Genomic DNA, 15,498 nt, shown 5'->3' on the forward strand with positions numbered 1-15,498 from the left:
CGTTACTAACACCAATTATCACATATATCAGAAGAAAGAAGTGTAATATTTTTTTAAAGATGATGTTGGGATAAGTATTGATCGTACATTATTGTCAATAAAGGTGCACTCTTTACAACCGTGCTTTATATTGTAAGTAAATCAAGATATTTACTTTGTTTCTAGTTCTAGTTGAAGAATATATAATATCTATCATTTCTTTGAACAATTTTATTATTCCTCAATAACAAGAAATTTTTACTGCGGGTGTTATGGTATTATAAAAGCAAATATATGCCAGTAAAATTTAAAGTTTTTAGAAGTACTAATTGTAAGATTTAGATTAATTTAACAATTTTCAAAAAAATGTGCTGAGGTTGACATTTTCGTGGAATTGCCCATATGTTAAAATGCTTTAAAAATTAAAAATGACTGTTCAACATCACAATTTTCGTGATGATCTTGATCAGATGTACCATGAATTGCATCGAACTCCACTGAGGTTGAGACTGCACAGTCGGCCAGCCAAATTTATCGCCTGACGTAACGCCGTCGTTTTTAATATTTGTCTGATTGATTCCCCATCACTTGGGCTGTGCCTAACTCTGATAATCACCTATGTGCTATTTAATCGTTATTAAATGTGGCTTTTCTTCCAAATCAGTATCAGTCACCACTAATACGAATTAGCCCTCTCTTATTAGCAAAATCCAAAACTGTCTCACTATATATTTATTTTCTACCACATCGATCGTTTATGCATGGTAATAACATTCATGTATGTAAATGCAGACTTTAGTATTAAAACTGATAAAAAAATTCGTCGTTATTTAAACAGACCTGCCGGACCTGTCAGGTACAATAAATGTTGTTGACACCACGTATTTTTTACTCCTCATAGATTTGTTTAATAATTTTTGAGTGGTCATAAATATATTAATTTTGTTACTACTTGGAACATAACACGATCATGATGTTGCTATCTATTCAAAATTTCAGGAAATTAGGTATCGATAATAATAAATCGATAAAATTAATTAATTAATATTTTTTAACGCTTTCCACAAGCACAGTAAAATGGAAACAACAAAATAGGAGTAGGTTATTAAAAGACACTCAGAGAAACAAATTTTAAATGACGTCCATTTAGAAAAATTTTGAAGAGTGCATCAATTTTTTATTTAATTTTACCATTTAGATGATCAAATTATGTTGTGTGTAGTATATTTCCAACAGACAGACCAAGGATAAACAGGGAAACTGCGGTTACTTTCTACAAGTAGGTATTTTGTGGTCAGCTCACTGTGTTCGGAATCGACTGGGCTTCAGCATGTTGTACAACTTGTTAACTTTGACTGTTATCTGATTAAATACAGCTTGTAAACGCCAAGAAAACGTAAAATTAGACATTCGTCAAAATTACCTTGTTGTGACTGTTCTTAGCTGTTATTGGAGAAGTAGAAAAATATACATAGAACCAGCTAGAAAGCTTAGAAAATTATTGTTATAGTAAATGCGACATGTAAATTATTATTATTAACCAATTATTACTCATTAATGAAATAAAAACATACTAAATGTTATAAATAATTTTTGCATGTAGTTTGAGAAACTTGTGCTATCTTCTTGGGCAAACGGAAGTTTTCGGAACACACAGTAAAATGTATTTTTCGAATTTACCGCGATTCTGTAGTTCCGCCCCCACAGAGCGCGCAGTTTAATAAAAAATCCTCGAACTTTAACTGAATTTGGTCCTAGTGCTTTTTCAGCGAAGTCTGGTTATGTTGTTATTCTTATAACTTCTTATACATTTGCTTGTAAACAGTTATTGTAATTCATCTGTTTTTACTGCTTTTATTTCATGACTACACTTTCTATCGACCATTTAGAAAATTCCCGCCATTCACCATTAATTCGAACATTTATATAGAGTAATGGACTCTGTGTATAGATGCGTAATTCGACTTCAAATTCAGAAGTATGATTGTCATCAGGACTTACCGTAGATGACAAATATATCAACACTAGATATTTATTATTATTATTATTATTATTATTGTATTTTCTGTTCTGTAATGCAATAATTGGACAACTGTCTGTTACAGTGACTATAGCTTCATTATTATTGTTACAGGTCTTCAGCAGAGAGGTACTAGTCCAGTGAGTAGTGTATCATCTTCATCGGGAAGACAGCCAATGGTGGTGCAAAACGGGCCACAGGTTCAGCAACAGCTATCTCAGCAAATCCAAGCTCTTAGTTTGTACCAGAGTAGCAGTGCATCAACGGCCGAACCACCACCTCCATACCCTCTCATCCCCCCGAGTCCTTCCAACGCTCCGCCACCTCCTCCTTCCTATTCCGCTTCCATCCAAAACCGCCACAGTCCCACCCAAGACTTCCGAAAGAGTCCTTCATCTGGTATTTATTCAGGTTCTACATCAGCCGGTTCACCTAGTCCCATCCCCGTATCAACCACCACGCCCACCGCCATGGCCAGACCCACTCCTCTCCTAGCGTGGGGCGCCCGACAAGCCAAAACTCAACCACCCATCATCATGCAATCCGTCAAGAGCACCCAAGTCCAGAAACCCGTACTACAAACCGCCGTCGCTCCCACCTCGCCACAAATTCCCACGTCTCCCACCAGCACCACCCCGTTGGTCACGTGCGCGCCGCCTCCATCGTATACGGCCTCCATACAGCAGAAGGGCTACACCACCAGCCCCAAGCCGGCGGCGCCGCTTCCGGCCGGCGTGACGACAACGCCCGCCAACACCGCCACGCCTGTGGTGGTGCCGACGACGGAGCCGCCGAGTTACGCGAGTACCATGCAAGCGAAAGCGAAGGCTCAGCGGGGAATGGGTCTGGCGCCGCATCCGCCTCCTCCATATTCCGACGAAGGCCACGCGCAAGTCAACACGGTGGAGTGCGCGATGTCTCCGAGGGCTTCGCCGAACGTCCATCCTCCTCTCCAGAGGAAGTATTCGCCGGTCGTGTCGACGGAATGTGTGGTATCGAGGTCGGATAGTCCGCAGTCGACGTCGTCGGGAGATAGCAGGCCGTCGTATCCAGATAATGGGGCACCGCCGTTGCCGCCTACAGGTCGGTAGTTGTTTATGTAGATTAGAGGAAGGAAATAATTAATAATTTGTCTGATTGAGACTTTCTTGCGATAGAGATTAAAACCGCTTGAAAACCTTGTATAGAGTGGGAATATAGAGGTTATTGTTTTCTTGTAGGCTGTTTATGAAGTAACAAGTACGATCGGAGATTTATCTTAAAGTTACAATTCAAATTGCGTAGTTTTCGCAGTTGTAACACAAATTTTTTAAATATCACCCTTTATTGACTCTTCTTAGCTTATTTTCGCACTGGTCAAAAAATCGATGATCCGTGGCATTATTCAATGTAAGTTTGACTGATTTTCAAGAAGAATTTTCTGCAGTGGCCTGACGTTTTAGATGGCACTTCTTTAGAATCCATCCGCAGAAAATAGAGCTTTCACCTCACACAGTGTATTGAAGAGTTCCTTCAGGCGTTTGATATTTTCGCGTTTTGTGCACAGGTTTGTGAGGATGAAGGACTAAATAATCTGTACCGTGTAAGCTGCTCGCTTGCAACCAGTGCTCTGACGAAAACATATCTAAACAACCGATTAACGTTAAAATATTTGATTGGTCGCGATATTTTCAAAAATAGTGTAACCAATCGAGATTTACATAGGCTTATACAGCCTCAATTAAGCTGCTGTATTGTATAAATAAGTGCCAAAAATATTTGATATGAAGTCATTAATGTGTAGCTAATTTTACTATTAACCTTTCCTCCATCAATCATAATTTTTGTCCAAGTTTTAAATCTATTTTAAATACACTCCCCACAAAAATTGTGATACCACCTGTAGTTCTAGTGAAAGAGAGTACATGTAGCTACCATATAACTACATATTAGGGATGCAAGACAATGCGAAATAATGACAATATTTAATGTGATTTCGACCGATATGTTTCTTCTACAAAATATATTCAAATTGGAAGTATACAAAATTTTAAGGGATAATTTTTGTCTGGAGTATATATTTTTTCATTGTTTTCTTTTAATTTTTAACAAGTATTTGACATTTATAATGACAGCTACTTCAATTTTGCCACCAAATTACAGAAAATATTTTTTTTACGTCTTTTTGTTCCCCCAGCATAAGCTAATTTCATATTTTCTCGATATTTTATGACCCCTAAAATATATTTAAAAAATCTGGTCGAAAGTTATTTCGACAGGCACGTTGCGCAAAATTTGTAGGCGCACAATTCGTAACTCTCTTCGTTTGTGTAACACAAAACAAAGATGGATATCGCAACAGTTATGTGAGCTTATACGATTTTATACTATTTTTTTTGCGAAAATTTGGATATCTAGGGGAAAAATTAAAAGCGGATTCATACACCACGAGTGTAGGAGTATATTATTGTATAACATTTAAATAATTTTAATCTAGAAACTTTTAAGATGACGCCATCATTGGTAATGGGGATGATTAGTCAAATTTTTGGTTGATATTTTACCATTTACATTATATTCCTAATATGTGTACTTACAAAATTTGACAACAATCGGAGTAATAGTTTCGGAGATTATCTGTCTAATAAAAATCGATACAGATGACAGACGACAGAGAGACGGAAATGGGAGACCACTTTTTTGTATTCAACGGGCCATGAAACGTTGAAAAAACATGAAAGGGGCAAGTCGCCCGTCGGGCTCTCTTACAATACTTGAGTAAAAGATCTCCCGTTTCCGTCTGTCGTCATATAATATTATATCGAGAGTTATAACGAAAACCCGATAAGTGACGAAAATTAGAATAACTACATACTTTTATTTTTACTGCCATTTAATTTTAACATAATCAATTTGGCGTCCCCTACAGATCACAAGCAAATATTCCTAGTTATTTGAGTCTCCTTATTAGTGTTTTACTTTGTGAATAAATTTTACTGAGCAAAAATTTATTAAATAATAATTGTAACTCTGTTTCAAATTTTCGTCACGTAACGGGTTTTCGTTTTATACCCTCGATATACTTGTTAGAACAATTTGCTACGACTACTACAAACGAAAATTGTCTTCAGGTGTCCTGAGTGTAAATTTTACACATACCCCACTTTTTGGCTATGTTGATTCACATGCCTCATTTCAAACATTTCGATTCAAGTTGATAAGTATAAAGGAAAACTTGTTTCTGATAACCTCTGGAAGATTTTTTTCCCCCAAACCTATTCTAAAGGTATACTGCTTAGCTATAGTTTAATGTTAAAATGAATTAATTTTTACTTCCCAACCATACGCAGGGAACTATTGTAATAAAGAGTCCATCTGGTAACCGGTTTACGGTTTTTGGGAGTCCGTATTGATTTTTTCCTTCGACATTCAGATTTTTGTGAAAAAAAAGTTCTTTTTACAGTGTACTTGGTGTTATCTATATTTTTTTAAAACGAGACGAAGGAATAAAGAAGTATTGTAATAGACTGCATCCGGCGAATGGTTGCTTTAATGTTTTCTTGACGTTTCATGATTCCTAGAGTGTGAAATAAACGCTCTCCCATTTCTGTCCGTGTGTCTGTCTGTTGTCTGCCGCGTGTCCTTCATCGCCTGTGTCGATTTTTATTAACCAGATGATCTCCGAAACTACTAGACCACGTATTGTCACATTATATATTTATTTTAGGAATACCGTGTAGGTGATAAAACGCTAACCAAGATTTGTCTAATCATTGCCACCAACATTGTGATGACATCATTTCAACATTGCATAGTAAATGTTATTTAAATTTTATAAAATAACATACTCCTGTTCTTGTGGTTTATGTGTTAGGCTCGATTTTTTGTTATTATTATAATTTTTATTATTTAATCCTACTTCTTTACGCATATAACACGAAGCTGCACAAGCTTACTTGGTAGAATTGTAGTACGAGCGCTTGCTTTACATTCCCAATTTTTTTAATGATCAAGTCAAGAACGATTAACCCCATTTTTTCGAAAATGTGACAATACAGTAATATTGCGCTCGCCTATATGTAATATAGTAATAATATATAAAATAATAATTGTCGTAATAACAGCTGCTCACCCATAATGGTATTCGGACCTTTTGCTCCATTGTAGCTTAATTTATTAATGATTAGTCCTGGGTTTTGAGGGGACAAAATCAATCAATTTTCATGTTCTTGTAACACAAATGCATACTTTTTATCTGTGGTCGCTGATGCGGGTTATCTGTATAGTGTTAATAGTCGAATTTTTGTAAGTATAAACATAAACAGTCGAAGTTCAACATTTTTCGTATCTCTATTTATTTGACTGTACTTCAGAGCGGAGGAAGTTGTATCTAAATAACCTTAGACCAATTCTTCACATTTTATCCTAGGGAGGTATTGTAATACGGTCCATTTGTCGAATACCTAATTTCTGTTTTCGCGACGTTCCCTTGGTTCTAGAATATAAAAGGTGGGTCCATTTCTCCATCATCTGAACATATTGCTTTGAAATTTAAGACGTATTTTAAGAATATCGTGTAGATGGTAAAACGTTAACCAAAATTTGTGTGTTCATCTTCACCAAAAATCTGATGACGTCATCTCAACATTTCGTTAAGTAAATCCTATTTAAAATCCACTCCTGTTTTAACTTTGCGTATGTAATATGTATGTTTTCTTGGAAACACGTATGCATTTTATTGTTAATGTATTCATTGCTATATATTGGTAAATCAGTACATGGCTAATCACGATCAGTATTTATTTTTTAATCCATTTCAAAACTTTAATGACATCATCTCATGTCAATGTGGAGGATAGCATACGTCTATACTTTTTCTTTTTAAAATTATTTATCCAAAACGTCTCAGAATTCTTATTTTTATTTCCTGAGCGTAAGCAAAGGAAGTATTGTAATCGAGTCCGACTCTCTATTTTTACGTTTTCTCGACCGTTTATGACCCCTACAGTACGAGGTCTCCCGTTTCCGTCTCTCTGCCGTCCCGGAATTTTATTAGACATATAATCTCCGAAAGTACTGGGCCAATTGTTGTAAAATTTTGTTTTTATATTAGGAATATCATGTAGATGGTAAAACGTTAACCAAAATTTGTCTAATCATCCCCACCACTAATGTGATGACGTCTCTTCAAAATTGTACATAGTAAACAGATTTTAAATTGTATAAAAAACATAGTCCTACACATGTAGTTTATGACTCCGAATTGAGTTTTTACCCGAAACGTTCAAATTTAAAAAAAAAACATTATGAAACATTTTGCAATTTAATTTTGAATAATAAATAAAAATAATTTTGCCGAATAAATCCTATCTAAAATGTAGAAAATATGATGAGTCTGTACTTGTCATTCCATTCATCTTTTTTGGATTTGCATATACAGGGTGACTAAAAAAAAATGAATGTGTGAATTTATATTATTGATTTAATCAGGAACTGCAAAACCGAATGCTTTAAAATCGTGGAGATGTTTTAAAGTTGTCATAGGCATGGTAAATTTTTAATCAAAAAGTATTTGCTCATCTCCCTCTAAAAAATTGATGACGTCACCTCAAAATTTTGCTGAATAAATCCTATCTTAAATGTACAAAATATGATGAGACAATACTTGTCATTTATCATTCCATTAATATTTTTTGGATTTGCATACACAGGGTGACTCAAAAAAATTATTCAATTCGTGAATTTATTGTATTTATTTGATCTACAAAACTGAATGCTTTGAAATCTTGGAGATGTTTTAAAGTTATCATAAGCAAGGTAAATTTTTAGTCAAAATGTATTTGCTCATCCCCCCTAAAAAATTGATGACGTTACCCCAAAATTTTGCTGAATAAATCGTATCTTAAATGTGCAAAATATGATGAGACAATACTTGTGATTTATCATTCCATTCATATTTTTGGATCTGCATATACAGGGTGACTCAAAAAAATTATTGAATGCGTGAATTTATTTTATTTATTTAATCAGGAACTATAAAACCGAATGCTTTGAAAGCTTGGAGATGTTTTAAAATTATTATAAGCATGGTAAATTTTTGATCAAATGCTAATACACGCAGCTTACGTGAGTAAACTGTTTCGTTATTTTATTTATGTACTTTTATTTATGTACTTTTATTTTTAGTATTACACTACATCTATCCAAACTGATATACGTGTCCTTGCAAAAATGTTGATGACGTCATCGCAATTTTTTTTAATGCCCCGCTACAAAAATGTAATGAGAAAAAAACATAATAGGCATACAGTCGTCACGTTTCCGACAGCGAGGGAAGTACTGTTTAAACCCTTTAGACCAATTTTTTATTTTGACGTACAGCAATAATCATAAATTATAAAATTGAAAGAATCAAATTTTGTAATGTATCCAAAAATGTAGACTTGTCCAATTGATTGTGCCCGGAGGGCAGGGAATTTCTGTTTAAACTTATTCACTGTACTCATATTTAATGCCCTGACGGTATAAAATCTCTACAACAATCTACAAAGTATACAGTCATACAAACAACTCTCATGGAATATTAATTTCCTACTTGTATGAAATGTAGCATTCTCCGTTGACTCATACCTGTGCAAATAAGTTATATATAGTTTTAGAACTGCAGTTGAGATTATGAGATATTTAAAAAAGCTGTAGTATAACAATTGTTGGTTCTCCACCGTTTTAAGATTGAAGAATCAAATTATTGGTCGAAACAAAGATAAATTGTAAATAGTGATTTCGTATGTTTTATTTTTCTGATTTCTTAACGTATCACAGGCAGATACGAATACGTAGCTTCCTCGTTTCCATTAATTGGTTCGTCATTTGTTGAGTATTTTAAAAGTTGCTTGCGAAACTTCTGTATTGAATAATCTCGAAAACTTCAAGTATAGTTTAATCTGTTCGTGAAGATCGTAGATTGATAATAAAAATTTGTCTATTCACTTCCGAAAAAAATTGATATCTCAAAATTTTGTACTGGAGAATCTAGATTACCATACGATCTAGTGGGAGATATTTCTTTACTTGAGGTTTAATGATAGGATGCATTATTAAATCTCAGGGTTTTAACTTTATGCAAAGAAGGTATAACTAAGAGAAATAAAGTTACAACCAAGTCCTTGAATTTTTTGAAAAAATACTAACCTTGTATTAAGTAAAATGTATTAATTTATGATCTCAAAAATTTTTTGAAATCATTTTTAATGAAGAATACACGATTAGGTGTAAAGTCGATGTGTTTTTATTTTTTAGAATTTGTTACACAAGATGTCTCGGTGAAATTAACCGTCGAGACGATTTAGTTTATATTACCATAAAAATGACGTCATCAATTTTTTGAACTGGCTAAACAGTTGGATTGGGATTCATGATATCACGATCAAAAACATATCCAAATTACACCTCAATCGATTTTTAATTGCTAAGTTGAACAGTAAAATTTTGTTATACAATTTTGAATGTCTTTATAGGAATTTTACAACATGCATACAGTTAAAAATAAAGGTAGAAGAATAGATCAGAAATGTGGGTACAAACTATTTTACACATTTGACAAAGGTTTACAAAAATTTGAGATCGTCAGCAATTTTTGGTAGGGATGATGATATAACTTTTGCTCACCGTTTTAACCATCCACGATATTCTTAAAACGAACCTAAAATTTCGCGGTAATCGGGTAAGTAATTTCGGAGATTATTATTTATCTAATAAAATCACCAATAAACGACACCGGAAACGGAAAACGTACTTTTTCATATTCTATGAGCTGCGAAACGAAGGAAAAAATAAAATTAATCATTACCTATTCGCTGAGGGGACCTAGCTTACGTACAGGAAGTAAAAATTTCTAATCAAAGCAGATTGTGATCGACGTACTAGGACGTGGTGGTAAATAAAGAGCTTATGTGTATTAATCACAGTTTCTTATTAATATTTTCATGTATTATTTCTACCAAAAAAATTACGACGTTGTCTTAAATAACTCTTCCAAAACGGACTCTCTAGATGTGATATGGATTTAAAACACAAATTGTTAAAAAAAATCTATTAACTGATTTGTTTTATTAATTATCTCAGGAAAAATTTGTTTCCTCAAATTTTAAGAGTTGCGTTATACTCAAACCCCCAAAAAGTTGATGACATAGCAGGAAGAACTATTACATAAATTTGAATTCATGCCGTATTAGTAAAAAATAAAACTGATGTAAATTCACGCCTGCGAAACTAGCGGATTCAATCGTGAGAAAAATTAACCAAAGGTACAATTGTTCGCACATTCTATTCAATTTCTCGTTGTATCATGGATTCAATCACTTGCTGAAATCACATAAATTTCTTCTTTGTTTGTTGCATCATGTTTATGTCATGCATGTCAATTCTGCAAACGATTTTCGGAAGTAAATACACGACATGACCAACATGCTTTACCATGCGTTTATACAGGGTGTCTCAGAAATAAGTACATTAATTTTAACCAGTAGCAGAACCCGTGAAACGGAACAACTTTTTTATCTAGCATTTTTTCGAAAACTCAAGTCGAATTTCGAATTTTCCCACCCATATATTCACGAGCCGTCTATGTTCACCTTAAATAATAACTTAAATAATAGCAACACTACAACAATGAAGAAGGTACCGTAGCAACCGTTTTGACACTGACAATCATTTTTATGTCAATGTTTTTATTAAACGTTGTCTCTTTAAAGTTTGTTTGGCACAGACTTCTAATTTATAGACGAAATGTGTTGAAATGGCTTTGTTTTCAAATCTGGAATGCACCGATATCGTTTTAACGTACGGTGAAGCTCGGGGAAACGGCACTCGCGCCCAAGGAATTTTTTCAGAAAACCTCCCAAATCGTCTGCCAAATGTGCGCAGTTTTAAGAACGTTGCAGTATTTTCGAGAGTACGGATCTTTTAAACCTGCACCTCAGGATCGGGGTAAGTTACGTAGTAATAGAATTGCTAATACTGAAGAGGCTGTTTTGAAGAGTGTGGAAGCTCGACCGGGCACTAGCACGTATCACTGTCTAGTGTGATGTATCGGAGAGTAGTATTTGGAGGATACTCAGAGAACAAATGTACCCCTTTCAGGACCAGAAAGTTCAGTTATTGAAACTAACAGACTTACCACGTAGGCAAAACTTTTGTGAGTAGGTTAATAGAAAAATAAACGAACAAGCAAATTTTGTATCTCTTATACCATCAACTGATGAGGTCGGTTACACGAGGGAAGGTGTTCAACACCCACATTTGGGCTGTTGAAATTTCGTACGCCATTAGGGAGCAGGATTTTCAATTTCTCTCTAAATGTTTGTCACATTGACAAGATTAGGAAAATACGTATCCTAGTAACTGTTTTTGACCATAAATTATTAATTATAATAATTATTAGTGTCCATGGGTAACTGAGGATGCATGGGCGGGTAACCTTAATTGGGGTATAACTTTGACAATTTTTAACTTGATAATTAAAAAGTTCTTGACAAAACTCTACTAAGAAAAGTTGTTGAGTTCAATGAGCTCTATAACTGATTAAAATTAATGTACTTATTTCTGAGACACCCTGTATAGACAAGCTTGTTGTGAATTCGTCAATCAGTCTAATAAAATTATAACTTTTAACCGTTAATCTAAAAAAATTTTTGCACGTTTACATTAATTGAAGTTACGGGTGGTTTTTGGTTTTTATAATCAGTGGGTTTGAGGATTTTGCTTTTTACAAAAAAAATGGCGCTGTTTCGTTATTATGACTTTGAAGATAATAGTAGGATAAATAATAGATTTTTAAACTCTTGTGTAGTATTTATGCGATTATTTCAATCCAAAATATGTATACGAAGTTGATATAGGAATTAATTTCAATTAGTTGAAACTTCTGTCACATAAAAGTTAATACTATGTAGGTATTAAAATTCCGCCGCCAATCTATGTTTACAGTGTTGCCACACCAATTTTGAGTACTATTTAGTAACTTTAGAGAAATAACTAGACGTGTATCAGCATTTATTAAAGATTACTATTTAATGAAAAGATGGAAAAGATCCACAAACTGAAATTTACTTACCAGAAAGATTCAGTAACACATATAACTCATATTTTATATAAATAACGACAAAAGTAAAAAAAATATTAGGACAAATAACAAAAATTAGGTTGTTTATCTTGATTTATGTCGAGATATTTTATATACAGCCTGTTATTGAAAGGTACGTACAAAATAAAATCGGCAATTGGTCTCGAAGTATGGGTGCTAAAAATTAAAAAAAGTTCAGGTAAAAGTGTTCTCCTTTTAGAGATAAAAATTATTAAAATTTATGTCCAAATTCGTTGTACGCCTCTGATAAAAACATCACCTTTCGTTTCTATAGCAACATTTAGTCTTGACAAAAATTTTATTGTTACAGTTGCTAGGATTTACTAAAATAAATTAATTTTACCCATTTATCCTTCAGTAGCGTCTAAAAAGGTTGGATAAGGGTGAATTTTCCACTTATAATTTTGATAACACAAAATAAGTTCTTTCGACTTCTTAGACTTCGCGAAGAACTGTCCGTTTTGTTGTACGTACCTTTCAATAACACCCTGTATTAGGAGTATGATTTATATTAATATTAAACATATTAAAAAATTTGGTTAGTTGTCCTTATCCAAGAATTTTTGTTTTAAATGTTATATTTCGGTCAAAATCCTTTTACTGCCTGGCAATAAACAAGTCACTTTAAATTTTAAAGGGTTTTTAAATTGAAACTTATCTCACTTGTTTTTACAATTCGTTTTGTTGTATAAAATCGCAGACAAAACTTACCGACAAAGAAACGTCATTTGTCCCAACATTTTCAGGAGATTCGTGTATTATAATTTATACATAAAAAGACGTGTTTTTTTGCCACAATTCAGTGTGGTAAAAATTTAAGTTAATACCGTAGTGTCACTTATTCGTCAAGTGAATTTTATACCTACGTCACATTTTGTCACTTGTGTCACTCTGTTTTGACATATCAGGTGTATTAGTGCGAATCGACTTTGTCGTTAAGTTTTGTGTGCGACTTTACATTTTTTTAAGGAATTACAGGAATTACTTCTCCGGTATGTTTTATGCACAATGTTTTATCTTCACTGATATCAAATTATTATCTATATAGGAAACAACTTCTTACAAAGAATCAATAAAACATTTATTTGGAATCAAAGCATTTTTGCTTTCGTCGAAAATGAAGATATTTGTTTTTAGTTTGATTTCTCTGTTATTTGTTTATTTATATCATTATTACTAAATAATGTAAATAACAATACAAGTTCTTGGAATGCATTTAAAATAATAGACATTTATTAATTTTATTATTTCAATATGTATTTAAAAACCCGTATTTAATATATTTTTTTTTATCTACAGCATCATCATCCGTCAAAAACAATCATAACGCAGTGAATGGAAACGGCGAGAGCAAAAACAATGACATCCCACCGCAATTACCTCCATACACAAAAATCAAACATCAATCTCCTATACCGGAACGTAAAAAGATAAGTAAAGAGAAAGAAGACGAAAGGCGAGACGGTAAAGTAAAGAATTACTCGCCTCAGGCGTTCAAATTTTTCATGGAACAGCACATCGAGAACGTCATCAAATCGTACAAGCAGAGAATGTCGCGAAGAATTCAACTCGAAAACGAAATGACGAAAATCGGTCTCAGCTCGGAAGCACAGAAGCAAATGCGCAAGATGCTTTCTCAGAAAGAATCAAATTACATAAGACTCAAACGAGCCAAAATGGACAAAAGTATGTTTGTGAAGATAAAGCCGATAGGTGTGGGCGCGTTCGGCGAAGTTACTTTGGTGAGAAAGATAGATACGAAACATTTGTATGCGATGAAGACGTTGAGGAAAGCTGATGTGTTAAAGAGGAATCAAGTGGCCCACGTGAAGGCAGAACGAGATATTCTTGCTGAAGCTGACAATGAGTGGGTTGTTAAGTTGTATTATTCGTTTCAAGACAGTGATATACTTTATTTCGTTATGGATTACATACCAGGTGGTGATCTTATGTCGCTTCTAATCAAGTTAGGGATCTTTGAAGAGCATTTAGCGAGGTATGTCCTCTTAAGGGACACTGTGTTTGTTTTAAGGGTTATTTTTAGATTTTACATTGCCGAACTTACTTGTGCCGTTGAAAGCGTTCACAAGATGGGTTTCATCCATCGTGACATCAAGCCTGACAATATTTTAATTGATAAGGAAGGTCACATCAAGTTGACAGATTTTGGTTTATGTACAGGATTTAGATGGACTCATAATTCAAAATATTACCAACCGAATGGTATTTTTGCCATATAAACGACTTATTCTTTTATTCACTTGTTTGTTAAAGGCGACCACAACAGACAGGATTCTATGGATCCTATTGAAGATTGGGGTGAAGAGTGTAAGTGCATGAAACCGTTGGAAAGGAGAAGACGCAGAGAACATAGATGTTTGGCACATTCGCTGGTAGGCACGCCGAATTACATAGCACCTGAAGTGTTGCAACGTATAGGATACACGCACGTCTGTGATTGGTGGAGTGTCGGAGTTATCCTGTATGAAATGTTGGTGGGGCAACCTCCGTTCCTCGCAAATACTCCCGCAGAGACACAACACAAGGTAAGATTTTTAAAATATTGTAAACTATAAAAGAACTTATTTGCAACGTGGTATACTTTTTATATTATATGTGACTTAAAAAAAGTGTTGTACTCCTTTTACCTAACAGATGAAGTACTTGCGCTCCACATACATACAAAGTGAGTATCCAAGTTTACGTTAATATAAAAATGACAGTTGAAGTTTTTTTGGACCATAGGGAATGCCGAATGTTAAAAATACCTTATTAAAATTTAAAAATAACAATCAGGCATTACTAATCTAAAATAATTGATTGTGATAGAACAAAGTAAGAGTTTTTAAAAAGACGGAATTGACCCTTTTCCTGTAAGATCCTAAAACTTCCATAGTGATTTTTCGTTGCGCATGCATTTTCAAAACCACGGTGAAAATAGTATCCGAGCAGAGCCAATGCCTGTGATAACAAACTACTTTTGAAGTTGACAGAATGCAGCCGGAAATTCATTGGTTAATTTTAACTTCTGAATCTGACTTCGCCTGCGCGATTTTGTCTCACTCTGTATCATTGAATTTATATAATGTCGACTCACTTTGCTTATAGTATAAGAGTCAATTACAGGAAACATCAAATAAACGATTAAAACAAAATACACGAAAAGTGAGGGGAAACTAAAAGTACGCATGACTATACCAAGATACAAATAAGAGGAAAACCTCTGTTGATCTAAGCGGAAAACAGTCGTGCCGAATTCAATTGCTAACATCCCTCGACCAATAACATTAGCGTTTTAAAAGGTCACGCACTTTTACAACTCCATCTGTTCGGTAAACGGAGTATAATGCTTCTACTAATTCGATATAGAAACTAT

At 34.0% G+C, this 15,498-nt stretch overlaps 1 protein-coding gene across 2 annotated transcripts in view; it reads left to right on the forward strand.

Annotated features, from left to right (window-relative positions):
• The window catches only part of LOC135126835 (serine/threonine-protein kinase Warts), a 35,869-nt gene that overhangs the window by 12,986 nt on the left and 7,385 nt on the right, over nucleotides 1-15,498 (forward strand). For both annotated transcript variants that reach the window (XM_064053008.1, XM_064053007.1), the window contains 4 exons: nucleotides 2,114-3,082; nucleotides 13,422-14,118; nucleotides 14,167-14,345; nucleotides 14,397-14,668. In XM_064053008.1, coding sequence (XP_063909078.1) covers nucleotides 2,114-3,082; nucleotides 13,422-14,118; nucleotides 14,167-14,345; nucleotides 14,397-14,668 — 2,117 coding nt within the window. The remainder of the gene's footprint in view (nucleotides 1-2,113; nucleotides 3,083-13,421; nucleotides 14,119-14,166; nucleotides 14,346-14,396; nucleotides 14,669-15,498) is intronic.

This window comes from Zophobas morio, unplaced genomic scaffold (genome assembly GCF_036711695.1).
Source record: "Zophobas morio isolate AGI-343-1 ecotype UQ-CSIRO unplaced genomic scaffold, CSIRO_AGI_Zmor_V1 ptg000011l, whole genome shotgun sequence".
Classification (NCBI taxonomy): domain Eukaryota; kingdom Metazoa; phylum Arthropoda; class Insecta; order Coleoptera; family Tenebrionidae; genus Zophobas; species Zophobas morio.